The sequence below is a fragment of the Miniopterus natalensis genome, chromosome 9, assembly GCF_054644295.1.
Source record: "Miniopterus natalensis isolate mMinNat1 chromosome 9, mMinNat1.hap1, whole genome shotgun sequence".
Lineage (NCBI taxonomy): Eukaryota > Metazoa > Chordata > Mammalia > Chiroptera > Miniopteridae > Miniopterus > Miniopterus natalensis.
Genome location: NC_142089.1, coordinates 21,489,043 through 21,512,927, shown reverse-complemented (window position 1 = coordinate 21,512,927; position 23,885 = coordinate 21,489,043). Strand labels below are relative to the sequence as shown.

The window sequence follows — 23,885 nt, the reverse complement described above, 5'->3', positions numbered from 1 at the left end:
TTAGGTTTAGATGAAGTCATGAGGGTGGAGCCCCCGTGATGGGATTAGTGCCCTTCTAAGAAGAGGAAGAGCCTTCCCTGTCTGAGTAACAAGTGAGGACACTGAGAAGACAGCCAGCCATCTGGAAGCCAGGAAGAGAATTCTCACCAGGAACCCAGTCAGGCTGGCACCCTGATCTTGGGCTCCCCAGACTCCAGAACTGTAAAAATAAATGTCTGTTGTTTAAGCCACCTAGTCTATGATATTTTGTTAAAGCAGGATGAGCTAAGACACCATCAGTGCATTCCTTCATTCAGTGAATTGAGTCCTTACTGTTTCAAGTGCTGTTCCAAATTTTGGAGATACAGCACTGAACAAATTTATAAGGTCCCTGCTCTCAAAAGTTTACCTTCTAGCCCTGGCCGGTTTTGCTCAGTGGTTAGAGCATTGGCCCGTGGACTGAAGGGTTCTGGGTTCGGTTCTGACAAGGGCACGTATCTCGGTTGCTGTGAGAGGCAACCGATCCATGTGCCTCTCTCACATCGATTTCTCTCTCTCGCTTTCTCTCTCTCTTGCTTTCTCTCTCTCTCTCTCTCTCTCTCCATCTCCCTTCCAGTCTCTCTGAAAAGCAATGGGGAAAAAAATCCTCAGATGAGGATTAAAAATTTTTTAAATAAAAGTTTACATTCTAGTTTGGGGGAAGCAGCAGATAAACTTGTAAAAATACAATTTCAGCTACTAATAAGTGCCATGAGGTAAATAAAACAGAATAATGTAACAAAATAACCGCAGAAGGGTGAGAGATGGCTGGTTTAGACAGATTGGACGGTGCTAAAGAACAAAATTCAATCGAGTCAAATTGAAGATCTAATCGACTTTATTAAGTTATCAATCAGGTAGCATCCCATCTAGCAACTCGAAGGGCACTCCAAGGATTTATACAAAATGGAAGGTTTTTATAGGCAGAAATTAGTGGGGCTAAGAAATTAAGAGTGCATTATTTCAGGCAGATTACTTCACTGTTGTTGATCAGGAAATTCCAAATTGATTGGCTTAAAATCTCTTTCCTGGGAAAGGCTGAAACTGCAACTAGGTTAGTTATTAAGTTTTGGTTTGGTGACGTAGCTTAGCAAAAGTGACTCCATTTTGGCCTGTTGTTTCCTTTTTTAAAAAACAGGAAAGACTTCTCCCCCTATGAAGGATTGCCAGATAAAATACAAGATGCCTAGGTAAATTTGAATTTCAGACAATACATTTCTTTTAGTATACATATGTCCAAAATATGCATGGAGCATATTTATACTAAAAATTATTCACTGATTATCTGAAACTCAAATTTAACTGGGCATATTTTTACTTGGTGAATCTTGTGACCCTACCAATAGGTGACAATTGAGCTGAGAACTGAATGACCAGGAGGAACTAAGCAAAGACTCAGGGAAAGAGTGATTCAGGCAGAGAGCTCATCCAGTGTAAATGTCAGAATAACGAGAGGGAGGAAGGCACAGATGAAGTCAGATAAATAGGCAGGGGCCAGATCATGCAGAATTCTGCAGGGATGACAAGGAGTTTGAATTTCTGTCTCTGTCTCATTCTGAGCCTGGAATTTTAAGGATACGGTGACAAAATCTGATTGATATCTGGCGGCTGTGTGGTCAGTCACTTTTTGAAGGGCTTAAAAGACAAATTCAGATAATTAAACTTAAGCTTGTGCCATTGACCTGGGGCGAGGTTTTTGTGCTTGGGGGTAGACCCAGCCAGGAGCTCTGGGTCTCGGAAGCGAGGAGGTTGCTACGGAGGGGCAGCTTGACGGTTGCTAGGGAGAGAGAGGGGCGGGGCCTCAGCGCCCGGCCCAGTCTCAGCGGCCGGGGCGGGGGTGGAGCCAGGAGTGCGGCTGCGCACTAAGCGCGTTCGCAGGAAGTCGCACTAGGGAAAAGGGGCGCGAGCGGAAGTGACGTAGCGCTTGCACACGCGGTTTAGCGTAGTTCACGCGGGTCACTTCGGCTGGGTTTGGGAAGTTACGAGCTCCTGTACCTGCGCTAGACCGAACCTCGCACTCCGGTCCTCGTCCCGTCGTCAAGATGGTGAAGCCCAAGTACAAAGGACGGAGCACCATCAACCCGTCTAAGTCAAGCACAAACCCGGGTACTGGCGGCGGGGCTCGCGGAGGGTGGAGCTTGGAGGGAGCTTGAGGGGAGGGCTCCGCGGAGACAGAGGGGGAGGGGGAGCACCGGGGTGGCGTTGCCTGGAGTGACTGAGCTGAGTGGCTATTGGGGAATGAGAAGGTGGTTTCTTTCGGAGGCTCTGAAGAGGGCCGAAGTCTGGCACGCCTGTCAGGGCTGTGTGTCAGGCACCAGGTCTAAAGGCGGGGAAAGGGAGCGCTCGGGCCTGGCAGCCGCGGGGCGACTCCAGTTGTGAGATGCAGAAACCGGGAAGCTCAGGGTTGGAAGGGGCAGTTAAACTTGACCTCTTCTTGTGTTCTGTGTGGATCAGGTGTTGAAGCTTCTCCCGCAGTACGTTTCAGTCTTGTGTGATTCCACATTCCCAGCTGAAGGAATTTCCGGAAGTAAATTAGATAAAAGTCAGATTGAAAGTGGTGTAGCCCAGCTCTGCTGGCCTTTTATATTTCACCACACTTGCCTGGCACCTAAGCTTTGACCGTTTAAATGAGAAAGGGATTTTAGATTTGGCTCTTGGAGTCATCCCATATACTAAAGCTCAGAGAAAACCCTACAGATAAATAAATAAAGATGTTTTTGAAGATGTGTATGAGTTTTGTGGAGGTTCCACCTATAGGATGAACAAGATAGACTTTGGGGGAGCCCCTTCTCTTCACGTTTAGTTAAGAAAACTTTGTTTTTATATATGACTTAGTGTTTGATTACTCTAATTCATGTTGACCATTTTCTCTGGATTGCTGATAAATTATTCAATTTGGGCAGACTGGAATCCTAGAATGTGAGACCCCAAAAGGCCTTTAGAGATCATGATGTTATAGGTGAAGATACTGAGCCAAAATAGGGGAAGTGGCTTGTCACAATTGGGATAGTTAGTGAGCAATAGGGCTGCCAGTCCTGTGATTTTAGGCTGTTTTCTACTGTATCGCTTCAGGAGTAGACAGGTGATTTGAAGAGATCCCAAAATGAGAAACAAGGCTAGTATTACCATGCTTATTTGTCCTGTTTTTCTCTCAGACATAAGGCAAGAATTACTAGCTGTTGCTCAAACTAAAATCAAACATCAGAAAGTTAGGAAACTGGTACCTTAGAAACAACTGTTTCAAAATTAGAGTCTCCATGGTGCCTTGCATGTAGCAGACACTCGATTTTTGTTAAACTGAGACCCAGAGGTAGTTGTCTTAGAAGTTAAGAGCACAAATGGTGATCAAATGCTTTTGTTCAAATTGTAGCTTTGCCATTTAGTAGCTGTGTGACCTTGGGCAAGGTATTTGACCACTGCATCAGTTTCTTAGCCTGCAGAATGGGGATAATGGGTCCATCTTTATAGGATTATTGTGTGGATTACATGAGACAATGCCTGTGATGTGGATAGCACAGTGCCATAATTAATGCTAGAACATATTAGCTATTATTATTATCAAGTACAGTGCTACTGCAGATCAGAGATTAGGTTAGCTTTGTCATACCATGTAGCTTCCAATAATAATAACGTTGGAACAACATATGGAGAACGTAGAGATTTTGCAGTGAGGTGTCAGCCTGCCTACTCTGAGTGAACTAATTGGTGTATTTGAAGCAGTGTTCATACTTAGACTTGGTTATCAAATAGTGTGCAATCTACTGTGTTTCCTAGATCGAGTACAGGGAGCAGGAGGCCAAAACATGAGGGACCGGGCCACAATCCGACGCCTGAATATGTACAGGCAGAAGGAGCGCAGGTGAGCATCGGGCACTGTCATCCTTCCCTCTTTCCTCCATTCCCTTGACTTGTAGCTGAGACCCATTAAACCTTTGATATTCCCACCCACACTTTCCAAATAGGCATGGCGTATTTTTATATATCATTTTATAGGGATATTGTTATAATAAATTGTGAATTTTTGGTTCAAGATGAGGGTAGTGGGTGGTGAATTGGGATTGTGTCACAATACTCTACAACGGTTAGAGGTCTTGTTCCTCACAGCCTTGGCCTCCGCAAGTGGCATCTTAAATCTCAAGTTAAATATCTGTCAGGTAGAGATCTGGTTTTACTTTAACAAAGCATATAGGTCTGCCGTCATAAAAGCAGCCAGAGAACTTGTTTTTTAATGCCAAACTTCCAATCACAACATTGTGGCACTTGAAAACTCATCCCAACTCTGAGTTCTGCTGAGGCAGCCTCTACCGCAGGGACTTGCTGAGTGTGGTGTTTCACTAGCTGGTCTTAATTTGTTTGGTAATTAGAGTCTTCATTGGTTCTAAAAGATGTGTCTAAAACACAAATGTCAATGAACTTAATCTGCCGTAGTCACCTACTCTGTAGTTTGTTTTAGAATTTTGAGTTCCAGCATAAATCACCCTCTACTTAAAATTCATTTAAAGCAGCCTTCAAATAATTACCTAAAAAACTCAAGTATGTCATTTTTTTTTTTTAAGCAAGAAACAGTAAACAGATTTTTAAACATTGGCATTATTTGTTATTCATCTAGCAGAAATCATTACGTGCTCTGTTGCAAGAGGATAAATGGCTTTTGGGCAATCTGTTTCAAATGTAGAAGTACTTTTTGTTTACTGAAATCTGTATTTCATGATCATTTAAAACAAAGAAAGAAAAGAAAAGATCCTTTTGATGGAAAGGGTGTTCTGTAAACCAAACTTTGCTGCTGCCTTTCTTCTGTACTCAACCAAAGTTCGTTAATTTCCTCAATTTAGGAACAGCCGTGGTAAAGTGATTAAGCCTCTGCAGTATCAATCAACGGTGGCTTCTGGCACAGTGGCGAGAGTGGAGCCAAATATTAAATGGTTTGGTGAGTATTGTCCTCTGTTACTTTTGCTCTACAAAATGTGCACTGTGTGGAAAAGGGTAGGATGTTCAGGTGTCTAAAAGGCGGGAGTTTTTGGGTGAGTGGAACTCTCAAGGATTATATGAGAAAGGGAACGAGATAAGAACTAGCTGTGGTGGGAAAAGTGCTGAGAAAAGTAGAGGTGGTGGATTTCATCAATAACTACTTTTTGAAAAGAGCTCATCATTGTTAATTGTAAGTGACTCTCTCAAACAGGTAAGACCACCCTTAATGACCAGCATTCATAGACCTTAGAACTGTCATCTCTTCATTTCTGGTAATCTGGAGAGGTTACTGTTTGAGAGGTGCCTTGCAGGTGTGTTTGGACTTTTGCTTGCAGAGTGAGCGCATTAACCTGAAGTTCCTCTGAAACATTTTGTCTTAATGGGGTTGTTGTTGAACTGAGTGCCAGTGAGAGGATCTCATTGTTGGTCCTTCCCAGGAGTGAATAGAGCATCTGCAGAGTCATAAAGGGATCAGGGCTTCCTTTGGAAAGTCCACCTTCCATTTAGTTTGGGCTTTCAGGCTTTCCCTCAGCGGCTACTAGATGTGTGGACCTGTCAGATGATTGGATCCCTTGGTTTGTCTGGTGTTTGACCTCTCTCTGCTTGGGGGCCGATGGCAGCTACCTTTGAATATCTTTTACATCTTTTGACGGCAACACAGAAAAGCGTCAAAGAAAACTCTGTAGAGAGACCTTTAGCATGATGGTTGGGTACTGTGACTCTAGGTCCTGACCGCCTGGGTTTAAATCCTCTGGATTCTGCCATTTCTATGACTGGGCACATTGTTAAGTCTGTCTGTTCATCAGTTTCCTCATTATCTAAAATGAAGATAAAAATGGTACCCATCTCATAGGTATTGTGGTAACTAAATTAGTAAACCTGTGTAAGGTGCTGAGAATAGTGCCTAGCAGATAGTAAATACGATATAAGCATTGACTATCACATCACCGTTCCATTGTCATAGTCATCAACATCTCCAATTTTGTGTCTGTGCTGCAACATGCTGCTTAGTTAAATACATTCTTCGGGACCTCTCACTTACAAGGTGTTCTCCAGCTGGTGTTACATACCTTTATTTTGTTCTCTCACAGGGATTTATTGGTTCATTTAATAGTCCCTTCAAACCCTCGTAACCTGAAAAACAGCAACTGACTCTTAGGTTCTGTGCTTCGGGATTCTTTGTGTATACCAACTAATCAGCTGTGATTGGCTCCAAATTTCTTTGCCAGATCTAACAGGAAGTAGGACATTTGTCAAATCTGAGTTCCATTCAATGATGTTTATTTTTCAGTTTCATCCAGTCAGGAAGTTGGGCTTGGAAATCTGTTGAAACCTTTTATGTGTCTGGATTGGTGGATTAGTAGTTCATAGTGTAATGAGTGCAGGGGAGGCAGTTTTTTTGTTTTTGGTCCCCCCCCCTTTTTTTTTTTTTGGTTAATCCTCACCCGAGGATATTTTTTCCATTGATTTTTTTTAGAGAATGGAAGGGGGGTGCGAGGGGAGAGAGAAACATCGGTGTGAGAGAGACACATTGATTGGTTGCCTTCTTCACGAGCCCTGACGGGTAGGGGATTGAACCTGCAACCCAGGCGTGTGCCCTTGACTGGAAATTGAACCCATGACCCTTCGGTTCAAGGGCCAGTACTCTGTATCACCGAGCCACACCTGCCAGGGCTTTTTCCTCTTTTAAGTTTTGAAAATGAGTGCATGGATGGATGTATCAGGTGTTTGGGTGAGCAAGGGTAATTTAAAATCTTGCCTTTTCCTGTGTCATTGGGAAGATGGATGCAGAATCAAAAAGGGGTTGTTTATTAAATGGCAACATTCTTTTGTAAAACAGGAAACACACGTGTGATTAAGCAGTCATCATTACAAAAATTTCAAGAGGAAATGGATACAGTTATGAAGGATCCTTACAAAGTTGTCATGAAGCAAAGCAAGTTACCCATGTCTCTTCTCCATGATCGAATCCAGCCTCATGTAAGATGGAGAGCCTGGCAGTGGAATTTTGTTGGCAAATGCCATGCAGATTGTCTCTGCCATATCTGTCTTTTGTTTTTCCATAGAGAATAGTGACTTTGATGCAGTGCTAATGCGCTTTCCGAGACTTCTCTCTTCACCTTTCTTAGGGGGTCTCACCTTTAGTATGAATTGCATTCTGTCGGGGGTTCAGTACTATGCTGATCAAAGCACTGGCTTTGGAGTGAGACCTGGATTTTAATCTTTGCTCTACCCCCTCCTATGGCCTTAGTTACATTTCTCTGAGCTTTCACTTCCCCAGCTGTAGAGTCAAGATAACCCACCTCCTCGGGTGACTGGATGCAAATGAAACATCAGTAAAACTCTTTGCATATAGTGAGCACACAGCCCGCCACCTAATCAGAGCTAAGTAGATCATAGCTATTACTAATACTGTTTAAAATTTTTTTGGTAGGCAAACTTGTTTAAGCAATAATTCCATCAGACTTTGGGGAAAGGTAGAATTGGGATTGGTAGGAAGGAGAGCTTTGGTGGTGTGTATTTGGAGCTTCTGAGAGATCTGTGGAGATTATTTTGAGCTGAAGGAAAGGGTGCTGGTCAGATTGGTTGTTAATCATGGAAGTTCAAAGTACAGTAAGAACTCAATCTGGCTTGAGTAGAATGAGTTGCACACAGAACCAAAAAAATGGCCTAATGTTTTCCTGCACGTTTTTACTTGCGTTGAATAATAATTCCCAGAAACGGAGCCCGTGCATAAGCTTCAGTTCCAGTATAAGGAGGGGAAGAAAACATTGACATGCATACATGGATTAACAGTTCAAAGAAAAGTGTTTACTTGCAGAACAAAATAAAAACCGAGGCCTGGTTATTGCCTCAGGTTTTATCAATTATGCTTTGTTTTATGACAGACTAGAAGAATGGCACCTATTAGTGGAATGACTGTTTTCTTTCAGGGAAACACATGAGTGTAATTCATGAACCACAGACAAGTTGCTCATTTCCCTTGTTCTCTTTGTCTGTTCCCCCTAAAGCCATCTTTCAACAAACTATTGAATCCTGTTTATGAGAAGAACAGAGAGGTTCTATTATGGATTACTGATTTGTTGCCCATTGCAGTTGTTCAGTGCTTCCAAATCCCAGTGCCTAACTATCTGATCTGTAGAGTGAAGGCTCTGCAGCTACAGCAGTCAGCTTGCATTTTGATGCAGATGGATACTCTAGAGTAATTGATGAGTTTTCTGCTTTGGTCTCAAGAAACCTTAACTTTTATTTTAACATGATATCTACTACTCATTATAAAATCTAATTTGGAGACTGCTGCAGAGTGGAGTCAAATCAGATATGGTTTTCACTTTTGCACATTCAGCTAAATGTGCATTATAATTATATTTCTGTAGCATTATATTAAACATACTTATTTTGTATGAATGCTTCATTGTGTATTGCATATTACTGTGTTTTACTGATGTGTAGGATTTATATACACAAATCCACAGGTGCTGTACTTTATAGGTTAAGAGATTTTCAAAGATAATTTTGATCATAATTTCCCCAGTGACGTTAGAACCTAGTTCCCATGTAAACGTTTCCGAGTTTGGGGATGTTCCCTTATAGTGAGTTAAACTAAACTAAGAGATGCGTTAGAGGATTTGAGAAAATGATAACAGCTTAAAGGTCTTTAGGAGTTGGAGGGGGTTTCTGTTAAAGTTCAGAAGCCACTGGGTTGTTCCATCATCTGTGTTTAGTAGCTGCGCTTACAGAGGAGCTTGTACTGAGGGGCAGAGGGTGGTTTGTTTCTTTTTTTTGAGGATCTCATCTGCCGGCTGTTAACATTCTGTTACGTGATAGATGCTAACTCAAACTCTGACTTTTATCCGGCTTCAAAAATTCCTATGCCCGTGACTCCTTTACAGTCACATCAAGTTCTAGTTAGTATCAGGTTCCTTTTATCACATCTAAACTATTATTTTGGACTTTTGCTAGATGTTTTTCCTCAGAGGACTTCCCATGTGCATTTAATAAAAATGTTACCTAAATTGGGGAAAATGTTATCTGAAACTAAAATGCATCTTACAAAACAAGCAATTCCTTTTAGCCATGAAAGAAATGAACTTCCAAGAAAAAGTTGGCATTTACAGTTGGTTTAAAAAAAAACCTCACAAATTCGAGTATGATCATCCTTGACAAGATCTGTGAATTTGATGAATTTTATGCACTTGTTTGAAAGCTCAAAAAAAAAAAGGTCAGAAAAGATCAGTTAATTTTCAGCATTGTAGCCTTAATTACATTTGACTAAAGTTTATGATAAATAAAATAAAGCAGAATTTTTGGCAAGTCTTGCACAACTATTCATATTTGCTTTGACTATTTGTATTACTTTTGTGTTTCTCCAAGGAAACTTACAGAACTTCAGAATATAGGAATAAGTGCTTTTGCTATTTAAGTAAGCATTTCTGATTTGAAATCCACTGTATCCATGTAGATTTTGGTGTGGATTGAGCTTTGGAAAAATAGCAGAAAGCCTTGCCTAGATAGGTTTTTAATTTTTTGCTTTATTTCAGTGCTTTCCTTAGTTTTACCAATAATTGTCCTTTCTCTTTAGAACTCGAAGGTGCACATTCTTGATACTGAAAGCTTTGAAACTACATTTGGCCCAAAGGCACAGAGGAAGCGACCAAATTTATTTGCGAGTGACATGCAGTCTCTTGTAGAAAATGCAGAAATGTCCACTGAGAGCTATGACCAGGGCAAGGATCGGGATTTGGTAACTGAAGACACGGGTGTGAGGTACAGTTTCGAAGTTCATGCAGGTCTCATCATTTGCTCTTCTGCAACAGAACATTTTCTCGACTTATTTCGCCTGTGTGAAGCTCAGTGATTTAACTCATAGATGGAGAGTTGTCCTCTTTCTTTAGACTAGAGAAATTAGTGGAATTGGGGCCAGACCAAAGACTGTAAGGTGACTTGTTTACTATAGGCCTCTGTCCCCACAGTAAAAATAAGAAACATTTTCTTCTTCATTGTAAGAGCAGTGTATTCAGCAATGGGCAAATTAGGAAATACTGTTAAAATTGAAATGCAACAAAAATAAGAATTCAAGATTTATGTATGTGTATAAAGGTGTTGGGAGTTTGTTGTTTTCATTTTTGTTTTGTATTGTTTTGGGGAGGTAGGAGGAGACAAAGGGTCCATACATTCGTCATATTCTCACAGGGTCCATACCCCATAGAAGGTTAAGAATCAGTCACCTATATATACATATTCTTCTAGATCTTTCTTACATTTAATTTTTATTTACAAATAAAATGCCCTAAGACTGTATTTTAGCTTGCCTTTAATTCGAATACATTTTTCCAAATTGTTAAAGAGTATGTTTTCATTCAGTCCTTAACAGCAATGTAATTTTTTTAAAATATGTTTTATTGACTCCAGAGAGAGGAAGGGAGAGGGAGAGAGAGATAGAAAGATCAATGATGAGAGAGTCATTGATCAGCTGCCTCCTGCTCGCCTCCTACTGAGGATTGAGCCCACAACCTGGGCATGTGCCCTGACTGGGAATCGAACCACCATCTCCTGGATCATAGGTTGATGCTCAACCACTGAGCCACGCCATCTGGGCCAGCAGTGTAATATTTAATGTCAGAGTAGTGTTTTGTTGTCGCCAGTCCCACTGTTGGACATTTACACTGTTTATGGTTAGAGTAAAACATCCACATGACTAAACCTTTCTCATCCTTAATTATTACCCGGAGGTAAACTCTCATGGGGGAATTGACCGTTATCAAAGACGGTGTCTGCATTGATGAACAGCTGCCACATTGCCTTCCAGAAAGGGGTCACCAATTTAGTTTTTCCCGGCAGTGCCTGACAGTCCCTATTCTTTCTCCTGTGTCTCTTTTTTTTTTTAAATTTTTTATTGATTGATTTTGAGAGAGAGAGAGAAACATCGATTTGTTGTTCTACTTATGCATTCATTGGTAGTTTCTTGCATGTGCCTTGACCAGGGATAGAACTGGCAACCTTGGTGTATTGGGATGATGCTCTAACCAACTAAGCTACCTGGCCAGGGCTCTCATGTCTCTTAGCAAAGAGGCATTGTCCCTTGACTGCAGTGATGCCACTGCAGTGCTGCTGTCAGCCCATGCCAAGCATTGGGTGAGGCCCAGCAAAAAGAGGCAGCAGGTTCATTTATTCTTAGAATTATTTGGACTTTTTAGTTGCTGATTTGAATTTTTTTCTTCCCCCAAAAGATACAGTAGGTAATGGGAAGGTGGGGGACAAAACTGTTTTTGTTTGAAAGTCATTGGGTAAATGTCTTTGAGGCTAGTAAATAAACAGATTCTCAACTTCATCAGAAAAATTTCACTTTACATGGGAACGATGGAGCATAGACTATGGTTCATGTCCTGCCGATTCCTTTTCATAATTCTCTGACAAATTGCCTAATGACATGTGCTTTTAAAAAATTTTTATTGTGGTAAAATATTCATAACAAAATTTACCACTTGAACCTTTTTTAAGCGTATAGTGCAGTGGCATTAAGTACACTCACATAGTTATGAAACCATCACCATTACCCACTCGAGAATTTTTCACATTATCCCAAACTGAAACTCTACCCATTAAACACTAGCTCCCCATTCCCCCCTCCCTAGCCCCTGGCCACCATCGTTCATTCTACTTTCTATCCCTCATGAGTTCAGCTGCTCTTTCGAGTTAAGACTTCATGGAAGTGCAGTCACACAGTAGTTGTCCTTTGCGCTGGCCTGTTTCGCTAACATGGTGTCTTCAAGGCGCTAACCGGTGCCCCATCCTTTTTTATTACTGGCTGGCATGCACGGTTTTAATCCACTCACCTGTCAACGGACATTTAGATAGAGTCACTTTTAAAGTTAAGTTTGTTTTTGGTCCATCTGCAACTAGTGATACCCTTTCCCTTTGCTATGTGGTTGACTTTACCTTCGAACATCCTTTTCATACTCACGGTGCTTCAGTGGCTCACTTGGGGTTGCTTTCTTCTTTAGAAATGAAGCCCAAGAGGAGATATACAAAAAGGGACAGTCCAGAAGAATATGGGGTGAGCTCTACAAGGTAAGACTTTGAACCTCCTCTCAGTGACTGGTCCCTTTGGCTGTCACAGTCTTATATGAGAAAACTGATTGTGACGTGTTGAAGCTCTGTCGGATACAGCGCTGGCTCTTCTGCCTGTTCATTCCCTTTCTCCCGGAGAAACCAGGATTGACGTAGCCAGGAGCATACTGCCATTGGTTCAGATAACTGCATTTTTATTACTTGTATAAAAGTAACAGCTACCTTATGTACATTCATATATTCTGTCAGTGTTTCTTTGGATTACCTACTGAAATGAGAATCCTGTTTAGATTTACCATACATGGTTAGAGCTGCACGAGAATTTTTTAGTTATGTAGTACAGGCCTTTTATTTCATAGGACAGAATTCTAGAAAGGTTGAATACCTTACCCCGCTCACCCGGCTGGTTAGTGGGGTCTTTGTGTATCCTGGGTCCTGGTCAGTGCTTTTCAGCTGGCTGAGCTTCATCCACACACTAGTAGTATTTTCAGTAACAAAGACCTTCAGGCATAGTTGCATAATTAAACAGTAACATAGTAGGAAACTATTACCATGAAAGCAAATTAAGTATGTTTTTTGTAAAATACACAAAACCTATTATAGTAGAAACTTTTAGAAGTCTTAAGAAGTAAATGATTCTGTTCAATAATGCGTAGTAGTCATGAATAAGATGAGTTTCATCTAAGCTAGCTTTCCTATTTGAAATTCAACAAGTTTCAGATACCCACAGAATGAAGAAACGTTTGAATTCTGATCACTGGGCATTGAGATTGTCTACATTCAACTCTCATAAGACTGCTGTGAAGTTACTGCTATTGTTTTATTTTCCCTGGGTACCCTTCAATGTCAGCCCTTGTTCATTTTAACCTTGTACAATAGCTAATCATTTTTGCCTTTTTGAATTTGCAGGTGATAGATTCATCAGATGTTGTAGTTCAGGTTCTTGATGCTCGAGACCCAATGGGTACCCGTTCCCCTCACATCGAGACTTACTTGAAAAAGGAGAAGCCGTGGAAACACCTCATCTTTGTTCTTAACAAATGTGACCTTGTTCCAACGTGGGCAACAGTAAGTACAGCTGCTGATGCAAAACAGACTCCTGGGGCCACTCAACTCATGGAAGCTTTGAGTGAAATTAATCTATAAATTAATTAGATTTGTGGTTTCTAGGACTTGGGGCATTAGTTAAAGCATTGCACTCTTGAGATTGTAGTCATTGAAGTGTTCTCATCGAACACAACTGAAACGGCTTCATTAATTGGGCAGTGTTACCTTTTATCTTTGATGGTTGGTAGCAGGGCAGCTCAGTGCACCCCTTCAGGAGGAGGTGGCTGCCGCTGGCCTGGTTCACATCATGTTACATTAATTGCATTTATTAGCAATGAAAGCATTTTTGGAATATTGTTTTGTATTTAGAAGACAAAAGACAAAGCATTAGCTGTTATACTTGAGAAAATCATTTCAAAGAATTATAGCTAACATTTTCCATAGACAGCTGTGTATTTTTGAAGCACAATCCTGTAATTCAAGCTCTAATTCTTCCTGTATTATAAGCAAATTACAATTTTCCAGCATCTCTTCTTTTCCCTCTTTAGAAACGATGGGTTGCTGTCCTCTCCCAGGATTATCCAACACTTGCTTTCCATGCAAGTCTTACTAACCCCTTCGGAAAAGGAGCATTTATTCAGCTTCTACGGCAGTTTGGAAAGGTATTCAGACCTGATCCGTTTCTCCGGTTGTGAACCTGTGGGTTTGTGTTAATAATTTCTCTTGCCATTGTGTCAGAAAGTTAAAAACCTCACTTCCCGCATCTTCTTGGTAACGAGAAACGTGTTCTAGAGGTGTAAAACCCACAGACCCCTCAGGATTGTAAGGGATTCTGGAATATGTTCTAGGTTAACCTTGACTCCCACCCTGACCAGTGTTGCTTCCCTTTCTGCCATATCGCTCTACTTGATGGCCCAACTTCTATTTTTTTTTTTTTTTTTTTAATATATCTTTATTAATTTCAGAGAGACAAAGGGAGAAGAAGAGAGAGAGATAGAAACATTAAGGATGAGAGAGTCATTGATCGGCTGCAGCCCGCAACCCGGGCATGTGTCCTGACCTGGAATTGAACCCCAATCTCCTGGATCCTAGGTTGACGCTCAACCGCTGAGCCACGTCTGGCTGGGCCCAACCTCTACTTGATGGTGGACCCCCCACACCCACACTCTGTGTTCCCTGCCCTCGGTTTTCAAGGCCTGCCACCCTTCCTCTGCCCTTAGGGCCTGAGCAGTTTCTGTCCCTTCCACCTGGAAGGTACCCTGCCAAACTCCAGCTTCAGACCCCTGGTCAGATGTTAGCTCCTTAGGGAAGCCCTGAAACCGATCGCCCCTAGCAAATGTTCTCAAAGCTTCATGTTCTGTACCTGCAACTTTGTGTATTTAATTAATTCTACCTGGCTTCTAACAAAAGATGTCTTCTCTCCACCCTTCCCAGCTTCCCAAGGCAAACACTTCCAACTTTTAGCTGTTACTTCTGTTATTTTCTTCCATGTTTTTAATACATGCTTATGAGTCTATTTCTTGATCCCGCCCCACTTTTAGATATTTAAGTTCCTTTGATGGAAAATGAAGATTAGGTTTTTTGTTTTAGTTTTTTTTTTAATGTATCTTTATTGATTCAGAGAGAAGAAGGGAGAGAGAGAGATAGAAACATCAATGATGAGAGAGTCGTCATTGATCAACTGCCTTTTGCACGCCCCCGACTGGGGATCAAGCCTGCAGCCCGGCATGTGCCCTGACCAGGAATCGAATGTCAATCTCCTGGATCCTAGGTTGATGTTCAACCACTGAGCCATGCCCTGGCCTGGCAAAATTAGGTTTCTTACAGTCATCTTCCCCTCACACATACTTCCCCTCCCTCTGTTCTCCCTGTGTCTATATGTGTGGCTAAATTCAGTGTTTACATCATTATGACTGTAAAATCTCAGTCACAGCTGATCCACGCAGTGATTATGATTGCTTTCTAATCAAACCTTTTGTTTTCCCTGGTATTAATATGCTCCATTTTATCTGTCACTAATGACCCACCAGATCCCCATGGAGAGGGGCCCTTCTGAATGAGGGGGCACCTCCCTTCCAGTGATGCCGGCTGCTCCCGGACCAGCTGTGGGGTCGTCTTCCTGGCATTCCTTTCACCGCCATCCTGAGGATTTACCCAGCTGTTTCCTGTGTGGGACCCCGTGTTCACTGATCCCTTTTCTTCCTTGCTTTACTTCTTCCTTTCGATGGGACATATTTTCCAAAAGCTTCCTGAGAAGGAGTGTTTAGAAGAACATTTTTTGAGACCTTGCCTTCTGGAAATATCTTTGCCCTCAGCATTTCTCCCCAGAACGTTGAGGGCACCGCTGCATTGTCTTCTGAGATTTCTGTGGAGAAATCGGACTCCATTCTGACCCCTGATCCTTTGTGGCTGGGATCTTTTTTTTTAAATTCTTGTGCTTAAGTTTCACTGTGATGTGCTTTAAGATGTTCTTTTATTATCCAGTGAGCTAGACATTGGATGGGACTTTCTGTCTGATATTGTCCAATGTTATTTCTTAGAACCGTCCCCCCCCCCCCCCCCCCAAATCATCTCTGTTCTTGTTCAGGGATTTGGTTTTATCTCCTTGTTTTAATTCTTGACTTTTTTAAACCTAGTCTTCTTTATTTCAGTACATTTATGACATCTTGCTCTTTTTTAGGCATTTTCTTGACTTGACCATATAGCTATTTTATTGCAAAGTGATTTTGCCTTTCACTTTTAATTTTTAATTCCTGAAACCTCTTGCCTAACTCTGAATTGTCCTGTCTCTTTTACAGCCCAGTCTTCTTTTCATAGATGGCATATCATCTGACTCTCTGAGAGTGATAGTGGTGCTTTGAAATTTTCCTCTCTCCCTACATTGACTGTTTTCTCCCAGTTTCTCTGTGTGTTTATCTTCCTTTTCTACTCCACTCATACTTCAGAGGTCTGATTATTCTTGGCCCCATTCACATTTAAGAGTGAGCCACTGAAAAATGCTGATAGAGTTTTATGTGTGTGTGTGGGAAGGGTTGTTGAATGATAGACTTCACTGTAGGGGGATTGGATAGAAACCCAATATTTTGTTGAAGGACACCCTTGATGTCAGTGTCTGTAGGTCTTTACTCTTGGGCCTATGAATTTCCCCAGAAAGAAGTCTTCCAATCTCCAGCTCGGGTGAATAAGCCTGGCCAGGGTTCTGGGAACTCAGTGAGAGTAAGGGCCTGAGGGTCTCACTATTCAATACTTAGGCTTTCAGTTAATCACTTAGGGAACATTGCTTTCAGCCACTGTTAACTCTAAATCTAGGGTCCCTTTCAGATCTCAAAATTAAAGATCTTTTCAGAAATGTAGAGTTGCAAAAAAATCATTATCCCCTAAGGCTTGGGAGTAGGGAAGTTGTGTGTGCCCATGATGAGTGAGAGAGGGGATGGCCAGGTGACCGTTTCTACAAACTTTCCATTAGTCTCCTTTGTTTCTGTCCAGCCCTTAGAGCCACCTGTATTGCTGATTTCCAAGATCTTCTGTGACTCATTGACACTATTGCTGGATTTTTAGTTTTTTTCCCTTTGTAGCCACTTAGTTTCCATATTTTGTAGTGAGACAAGTTAAATACTACTATTAGCTGCTAGTATTTTGTTAACATCAAGTTAGTTTTTGTTGTCTTATCTCTAGCTCATTCTTTGGTTTTATATGTTTTGTTCTATGGGTTTATATGTGTTCATTCCCACTGCTGTCATTCTAGTAGAGTCTGGGGAAGCAGTGATGTAGACATGGATGTGCATTCTGCCATCTTTAATTAGAGTCCCCATCCGTTTGTAGACCCTGTTTTTGGACTCTGCCTCCTTTGTTTCTTTTTGGCAATGAAAATGCAGAGGAAAGGAGGGATGGGACGTTGGACTGCCAGTTGGTGCATCTGCTAGTGTTCTCTTTCCTGAAGACATTTTATCGATGGTTGGTGTTCTTCTAAACTGATGACTAACAAACTGTTTCTTCCTTTTTTTCTTGACCTACATACTTTTAACCTTAAAACATTCAAGAGTAATTTCACATGGGTTACTGAGGAAATGACTCACCTCTGATTTATTAGTAAGCGTATGTGTCCAGCCTGCCCAGACTATGTAGGTGGTGTGTGTCTATGCTTTAAATCAAGTTTCAGCTGGGCTGGGCGTGGCTCAGTGGTTAAGCATTGAACTAGGATCCAGGAGATAGAGGTTTGATTCCTGATCAGGGCACATGCCGGAGTTGTGGGCTCAACATGCAGGAGGCAGCTGATCAATGACTCTCTCATCATTGATGTTTCCATCTCTCTCCCTCTCTCTGAAATCAATAAAGATATATTTTATAAATAAATAAATCAAGTTCCAGCAACAGTTTTGCACTGTATTCTTTATATTAGCAAAGGAATACAGCCTGTTTGTCCAAAGGGATTTCCATGACTGCACATACGTAATGTGTATTCTTTCTTTGAACAGTTGCACACTGACAAGAAACAGATCAGCGTTGGGTTCATTGGCTATCCAAATGTTGGCAAGAGCTCTGTGATAAACACGTTACGCTCCAAGAAAGTGTGCAGCGTGGCCCCCATTGCAGGTGAAACAAAGGTATGCCTTCCAAGTATTTTATTTCCATGGAGGGTAATTTTTTAGGATGTGTAGTTTTCTGTCTGCTGCTCTCGAATGAAGACTACCGTTGAAGGGTTAGCCTCACCATAATAGTTTGGAATGTACCATGTGGTTAGTGTCTGCCCATTTTGATAAGATTTAAGAGTACTTTGTATGCCACTATGTGGCTTTGGCCTGATTTGGTAAGTGCCATTCATATTTAAGTCTGTTTTAAATTGTCACTGCAACCTTTTACTTTGATAAACTAAGCTAACTCAAGAATATCTGGTGAGTTATGAAAGAAAGCTCAACATTAGGGTAGATTCTGGCAGTTGGGGGTCATATCCTGGAACGCAGAATGTTTGGAGGGCAGCATGGTTCTGCTGAAAGGAAGAGAGGCCGAACAGTATTCAGCTTCCAAGAGTACTTTTTTTTTTTCCAAGAGTACTTCTAAAGTCAGGGAAAGGTTTACTGGATGTTATTGCACAATACTAGATGGGAATCCTGCCTCTGCTTTATTTTTAGACTCTTGGCTGATGGAAACCGTAGTTGATGCTTAGCGAGTGCCTGTTGCGTGGCGAACATACAATAGAGAGTCTGTAGCTTACTCAGCAGGTGGCTTATCTTGGACCCTCCTCCTTCAGGAGCATGGGGTTTGTGACATTAGACTGCTGGTGTTCAATCCAGGAGTATCTGGCTCTTTTCTGTCTCAGGTCTGGCAGTATATCACCTTGATGCGCCGGATATTCCTCATCGACTGTCCTGGTGTGGTTTACCCCTCTGAGGACTCGGAGACAGACATCGTGCTGAAAGGCGTTGTGAGTACTCTGGTCCTCTCAGGCTCTCGGGCTGCCTTTCAGGGGAAGTGTTCTATGGGGAACACTGGATACCTCTTTTCTTCACTCCAGAAGACAGTTCGGGGTCAAGCTGTCTGACCAGACTTTAGGAGCATGATGCTGAACAGGGCACCCTCTCCATTCCCTTCAGCCTGTTTGAGGAGTTAGTGGAACCATGGGCATATCTGGTTAATGTCATCCCACAAAAGAGTTTGTAGTTTACACGGGATCCAAGGGGAAGCAGGGCCTGTTTATGTTTAGTGATAATTCATCTTCGTGGGTTTATGAGTTGAGTCATTTTGGATCTCAGTCATTTCCTCACTTGTTTCTGTATACGACCAAAGACTTTAACTGGTTCCACTTAACCTTAACCAGTGCTGCTGGCTATACATCCTGCACACATTCCTCCCCTCCTCTCTCAAGCTCTTCCCTTCTCCTTGTGTGCTGGGATTGGCAGGCTTTTAACCATTTCTGCAAGTGAGTAGCATGAAGCTGTCCAAGTTTAAAATGCTTGTGGAAGCCACTCAGTTAGTTTGTGGTGAACTGGGATTAGAGCTGAGTCCTGGGCTCCATGGCTGTGGCTGGCTTTCAGTGGCTCTCCTTCCAGCTGACCATGTCCTGCCACCTCAGAGACAGGCCCCTGCCAGGCCCCACTTGCTGTGTGGTTTTGAAATCTGTTTTCAGATATTGTTACAAACAACACTGGGAACTTCCCTGCTTCTATAATAAGATTTGTAAGCAAAAGCTTTCCTATTAACATCTAGGTTCAAGTTGAAAAAATTAAGACTCCTGAGGACCACATTGGTGCTGTACTCGAGCGAGCAAAACCAGAATATATCAGTAAGACGTACAAGATTGATTCTTGGGAGAATGCCGAGGACTTCCTTGAGAAGCTAGCTTTCCGGACTGGGAAGTTATTAAAGGTGAGCAGGGTTTGGGGGATTTCAGATGGGGACGTCTTGCAGGCATGTGTGTACATGGTGTGGACCTTCCTTTGTCTGCAGTGTGTGAGCAGCATGAAACCCAGTGGCAAGTGAATGGTGATGAACAACTGGGAGAGCTGATGTGCCTCCAAACGGGGGGGTGGTTTTGTTCTTTGAATTTAATTGGGAGTCTTTGACATTTCAGGGCGGTGAGCCTGACTTGCAGACTGTGGGGAAGATGGTTCTCAATGACTGGCAGAGGGGCCGCATTCCTTTCTTTGTCAAGCCACCCAATGCAGAGCCCCCTGCAGAGGCCCCTGCAACCCCCCAGGTAAGGACAGGGTGTACCCACCTCTTGGAAAGCATGGTTACTGACCTAGGTGTGGTGTCTTGATTGCAGGTAGGTATTTCAGCTTCAGTGTTTCCCAGTCCAGGGTGCCATCACCTTGACCTTGTTGGAAGGTGGCGTTTGGAGACCAGAAAATAGATGTGTAATAGAAGACCAATTTTAAATACTAGTCTTTAGGGCCTTGCAAAAAAGAGGGCTCATTAAATGTAAGTGCTCTTCTGGTACCTGTGTCTTTTCTGACACTTGAGGATCAGGCATTTCCAAGATTCATTTCTTATAACAGTAATTTATTAGACCAGCCACGTGCTGGGCATAGGGAATGAAGGAATAAATCACATAGCCCTTGCCATAAGGAAGCTCTAATCAGGTGGGAGAGGAGAGTGGTGCATTTGATACTCAGGGAAAAAAGTCTTCGACTTGGGGCCTCTGGGCTGGAATGAGATGCCTCCCTACTGTTCCATGTCCCTCAGCCTGGCAGTGGACTTCCATGAGCTCCAACCTTAGCACTGTGTTTTTCTATCTCTAGAATCGACTTCAGAGCTCAGCCAGCTCTCTTGAAGAGGAGACTGAGTTTCGCTTTCATGCTGATTTTTTGAGTCTATATACCTCTTGTTTCCTCTTACCTGAGCTCTATCCCTGGAGGTTCAGATGTCATCTAGAAATTTCTAGTAGCAAAATGTATTGCCTATCTCCTGTGTGCCAGGCACTCTTCTGGGTACTAGAGGTGCTGCAGTGAAAAGAGGCAAGTCCTCGCCCTCCTGCACAGATTCACGCATATACGTATGTATATACAGGGGTGAGCTGGGGATCGAATCTGCAACCCAGGTAGATGCCCTTGACCTGAAATTGAACCCGTGACCCTTCCATGCATGGGCCAAGGCTGCAACCACTGAGTCACACCGGCCAAGGCCCTAGTCACCAAGTTTAGATAATTAGCCCCCCCACTCTGTGATTCTCATCTTTTTCTTTTTTGGGGGGGGGGGGGTGGCAGAAACACCCTTGAGAATCCAAAAGCTAAAAAATTACTTTATTAGAAAAATATACACAATTGTATATATACATTTAGCACTTTTTTTTGAAAATCACGTAAGTTCTGTGAGTTTCAGTTGCAAGAATAAAATATTACATCTGGGAAGCACCCGTATAAAGCCTGGCACATCTGTTTGCATCGTTATTTTGTGGTCCTGCTCCTTCTGAACTCGCTTTTATACCCTTCTGGATGTCTCCCAGTGCCTCTCCTTAGCACTAGACATTTCCTAAACTAACACTACTTTCATTCTTCCATAGTTGTGTGTCCAAATTTTGAATTTCTTATCTTCACAATGCCTGTTCCTTATAGTTCTCAGGGAAGGTGCAGGGAATCTCACCTGTCTAGCAGTGAACAGGCGATTGGTTGTAATGATGAAATACTCTTACAGTGGGATCTTCCTTTGGAAATGCAGATAGTTCTTTGATCTTTAATGCTGGGTTCTGAGTTTAATGCACATTGGCTAACAACAGATGAGTGATATGACTCCAGTTTGGGTGTTCTCAGCACTCCCCCTTATTCCTGAGACGAGCACTACCTCATTTGGGAGCAAGGTATAAATTCAGAAAGTCAGTTTTTATTTTCTGATTCCATTTCTCTCCCCCTGCTCCTTTTTGGCCTGAATAGCTTCCACCCTCATCATCTTTGGAAGCTGCCCCAGAAGCAACCCAGAACAACCCAGAAGAGAAAATTACAGAAACTGTAGGTGAAGAGTCAGCATCTGTCGTTGAGAAGGAACAAGGAGAGGACAGTCCCTGTGACGCCAACTCAGAGATGCAGCAGATCCTCGCACGGGTGCGGCAGAACTTCGGCAAAATCAACGTCGTGCCTGAATTTTCTGGGGATGACCTGGTTCCTTTGGAGATGTCAGATATCGATGAGGAGCTTGAGAGCTCTTTGGAGGAGGAGGAGGAGGAGGAGGAAGAACAGGAGCAACAGGGAGGAGAGGAAGAGGATTGCCCAGAGTCCCGGGAAGAACACGTGGAAAATGACACCAAGGCAGCTATTAAAGCCCTGGATGAAAAGATTGCCAAATACCAGAAGTTTTTAAACAAAGCCAAAGCAAAAAAGTTTTCAGCGGTCAGGTATTTCCATTTCCTCACGAATCGCAGTTTGCTTCTTTCCAAGAAGCTTGCCATGAACACTGGAGTGATATATTTACGGGAGTGAGGGGGGATTAGGGGGTTTTGCCCACATTTTAAAAAAGTGATCTGTCACATTTTAAAAATTCGGCTCCCTAAAATATGAAAAGCTTCATTGTTGTCTTTATAAATGCTCAGGGAGCTGCAAAAACCGTTGGGTGTTGCCTTCTACCAGTGGTGGTAACTGAAGAGGGGTGGGCTGTCTAATCTGTGAGGCTGTCACAAGTCAGCGTGTGACTTGGGCAGTGGAAGGGAATGTCCAAGAGCTTCATTATTTTGCTTTTCTATTTCAGAATATCCAAGGGACTAAGTGAAATGGTTTTTGCAAAATCTGAAGAGCAAAAAGCAACAACTGAAGAAGATGTGGAAGATGCAGGTAGAGTTAAATTTTTAGATGTGATTCGCATCTTCGGGAAATCCAAGTTAAACCTCCAGATTACCTCTTGTGCCATTATCCACACAGTGATTTACACCTTGGTTCCACAATCTATTTATAATACAAATGGGATTATCCACTTTTTATTGTGCACATTTCTTAGGATTAAAGTGGTCATTCAGGAAACTTCCTCTTAAACAGGTTACATTCTTTACCTTATCATTTAAGGGTGGGTCTGCAGACAGATTTTATTATTTGCAGTGGGCAGGGTGGTTCATGGATTTATTTTTTACTCCATTGGACTAACAGCTTCTAAATCGAGAGTGTGTTTTCCTAACACACCCTGCCATGGCCCATGAGGTCCTTCCTGGCCTGGCGCCCTCCCTTTCTCATCTTGCTCCACTCTGCGCTTTGCTCACCCAGTTCCATTCACTCTGGTCTTTTTTCCTTCTTCCAACACATCAAGCTCATTCCCACCTTAGGATTCACAGACACATTTTGAATAGAAAACTCTTGTTTATTTTCTCCGTGTGTGTGTGTGTGATGTGCCTGGTACCTGTAGCACCTGCCAAAAAGGGAAGGAAGAGGAAGGCACAGAGAGAAGAGGAGCATTCAAATAAAACTCGCAAGACGCTTACATCTAAGGAAGTACGTGCTTTTTGTTTTAAGTATCATCCAGGTATAGAAAATAGGAGGAACCCGGTTCTTATGATGCGCTCTTTTGAAAATAGTGGTCTAGAGTTGAGTTCAAGGAAACCCCGTCCCAAGTGACCTAGTTGAGGGCAGTTAAATAGTATCAAGAGTTGGCCCAGTGGATGAAGGTCTTGAGTTCGTGTCTTACGGTTTAGGAGTTCCTTATCACTGTCCTCAAGTATAGCCTGTCATCTGGAAGCATCTGCTGGTTTTATGTGGCCCCAGGGAAGTGACACATGATGAGCAAAGCTGTTATTAGGCAGGCAGATCACTTTCCCCTGTGAAGTTAGCTCTTCACAGCTGGAATGGGCCCTCTTGGGGGGTAGAGAGCTTGTTGTTGTAAGTGTTCGGCCTTTAACCAGGGGCCCACAGTGCAGTAGAAAGGATCTAAGCATTGGATGAGGGCTTGACCAATGGAGTCTGTAACTCGGACTTGTCACGAATCACAGTGGAAGAGTAAACTTGGGTCTGGGAGGTGGACCCTCCCTCGTTAGCACTGACTGCGTCCAGTAGTCCTGGAGGTCCATGGGAATGGAGCACAGAGAAACAGGCCTGTTTTGTGGTTGTCAGTGTTTGAATGGTTTGCCTCTTTTTTTTTTTTTTTTTTTTACAGCGGAGGCGAGCAGCACGGAAGCAACAATCCAGAAAAGTTGGTGTCCGCTACTATGAAACACACAACGTGAAAAATAGAAACAGGAACAAAAAGAAGACCAGTGACTCAGAGGGACAGAAACATAAACACAAGAAATTCAAGAATAAGCAGTAACATTTTAAAAGCTGTTTATTAAATTATACAAAAATATGCCATTAGAAACGTTATTTTCTTCACGC

General features: G+C 42.4%; 1 protein-coding gene across 1 annotated transcript; it reads left to right on the top strand.

Annotated features, from left to right (window-relative positions):
* Nucleotides 1-2,044: 2,044 nt before the first annotated feature.
* GNL2 (G protein nucleolar 2) lies at nt 2,045-23,856 on the top strand. Its single transcript, XM_016218576.2, has 16 exons — nt 2,045-2,124; nt 3,793-3,877; nt 4,851-4,945; nt 6,827-6,966; nt 9,569-9,753; nt 11,991-12,057; nt 12,967-13,125; nt 13,653-13,766; nt 17,580-17,708; nt 18,422-18,526; nt 19,309-19,467; nt 19,673-19,798; nt 21,471-21,928; nt 22,279-22,361; nt 22,924-23,009; nt 23,668-23,856. The coding sequence occupies exons 1-16, from the start codon at nt 2,061-2,063 to the stop codon at nt 23,818-23,820; spliced, it is 2,208 nt and encodes a 735-aa protein (XP_016074062.2). The 5' UTR covers nt 2,045-2,060; the 3' UTR covers nt 23,821-23,856.
* The last annotated feature ends 29 nt before the right edge of the window (nt 23,857-23,885 follow it).

Excerpts from the sequence above, each read along its gene's own strand:
- GNL2 (XM_016218576.2), top strand. The coding sequence starts at position 2,061 with ATGGTGAAGCCCAAGTACAAAGGACGGAGCACCATCAACCCGTCTAAG. Across the intron at positions 2,125-3,792 it reads TAAGTCAAGCACAAACCCGG|ATCGAGTACAGGGAGCAGGA; the intron begins GTACTGGCGGCG and ends TGTGTTTCCTAG. Across the intron at positions 6,967-9,568 it reads ATGATCGAATCCAGCCTCAT|AACTCGAAGGTGCACATTCT; the intron begins GTAAGATGGAGA and ends CTTTCTCTTTAG.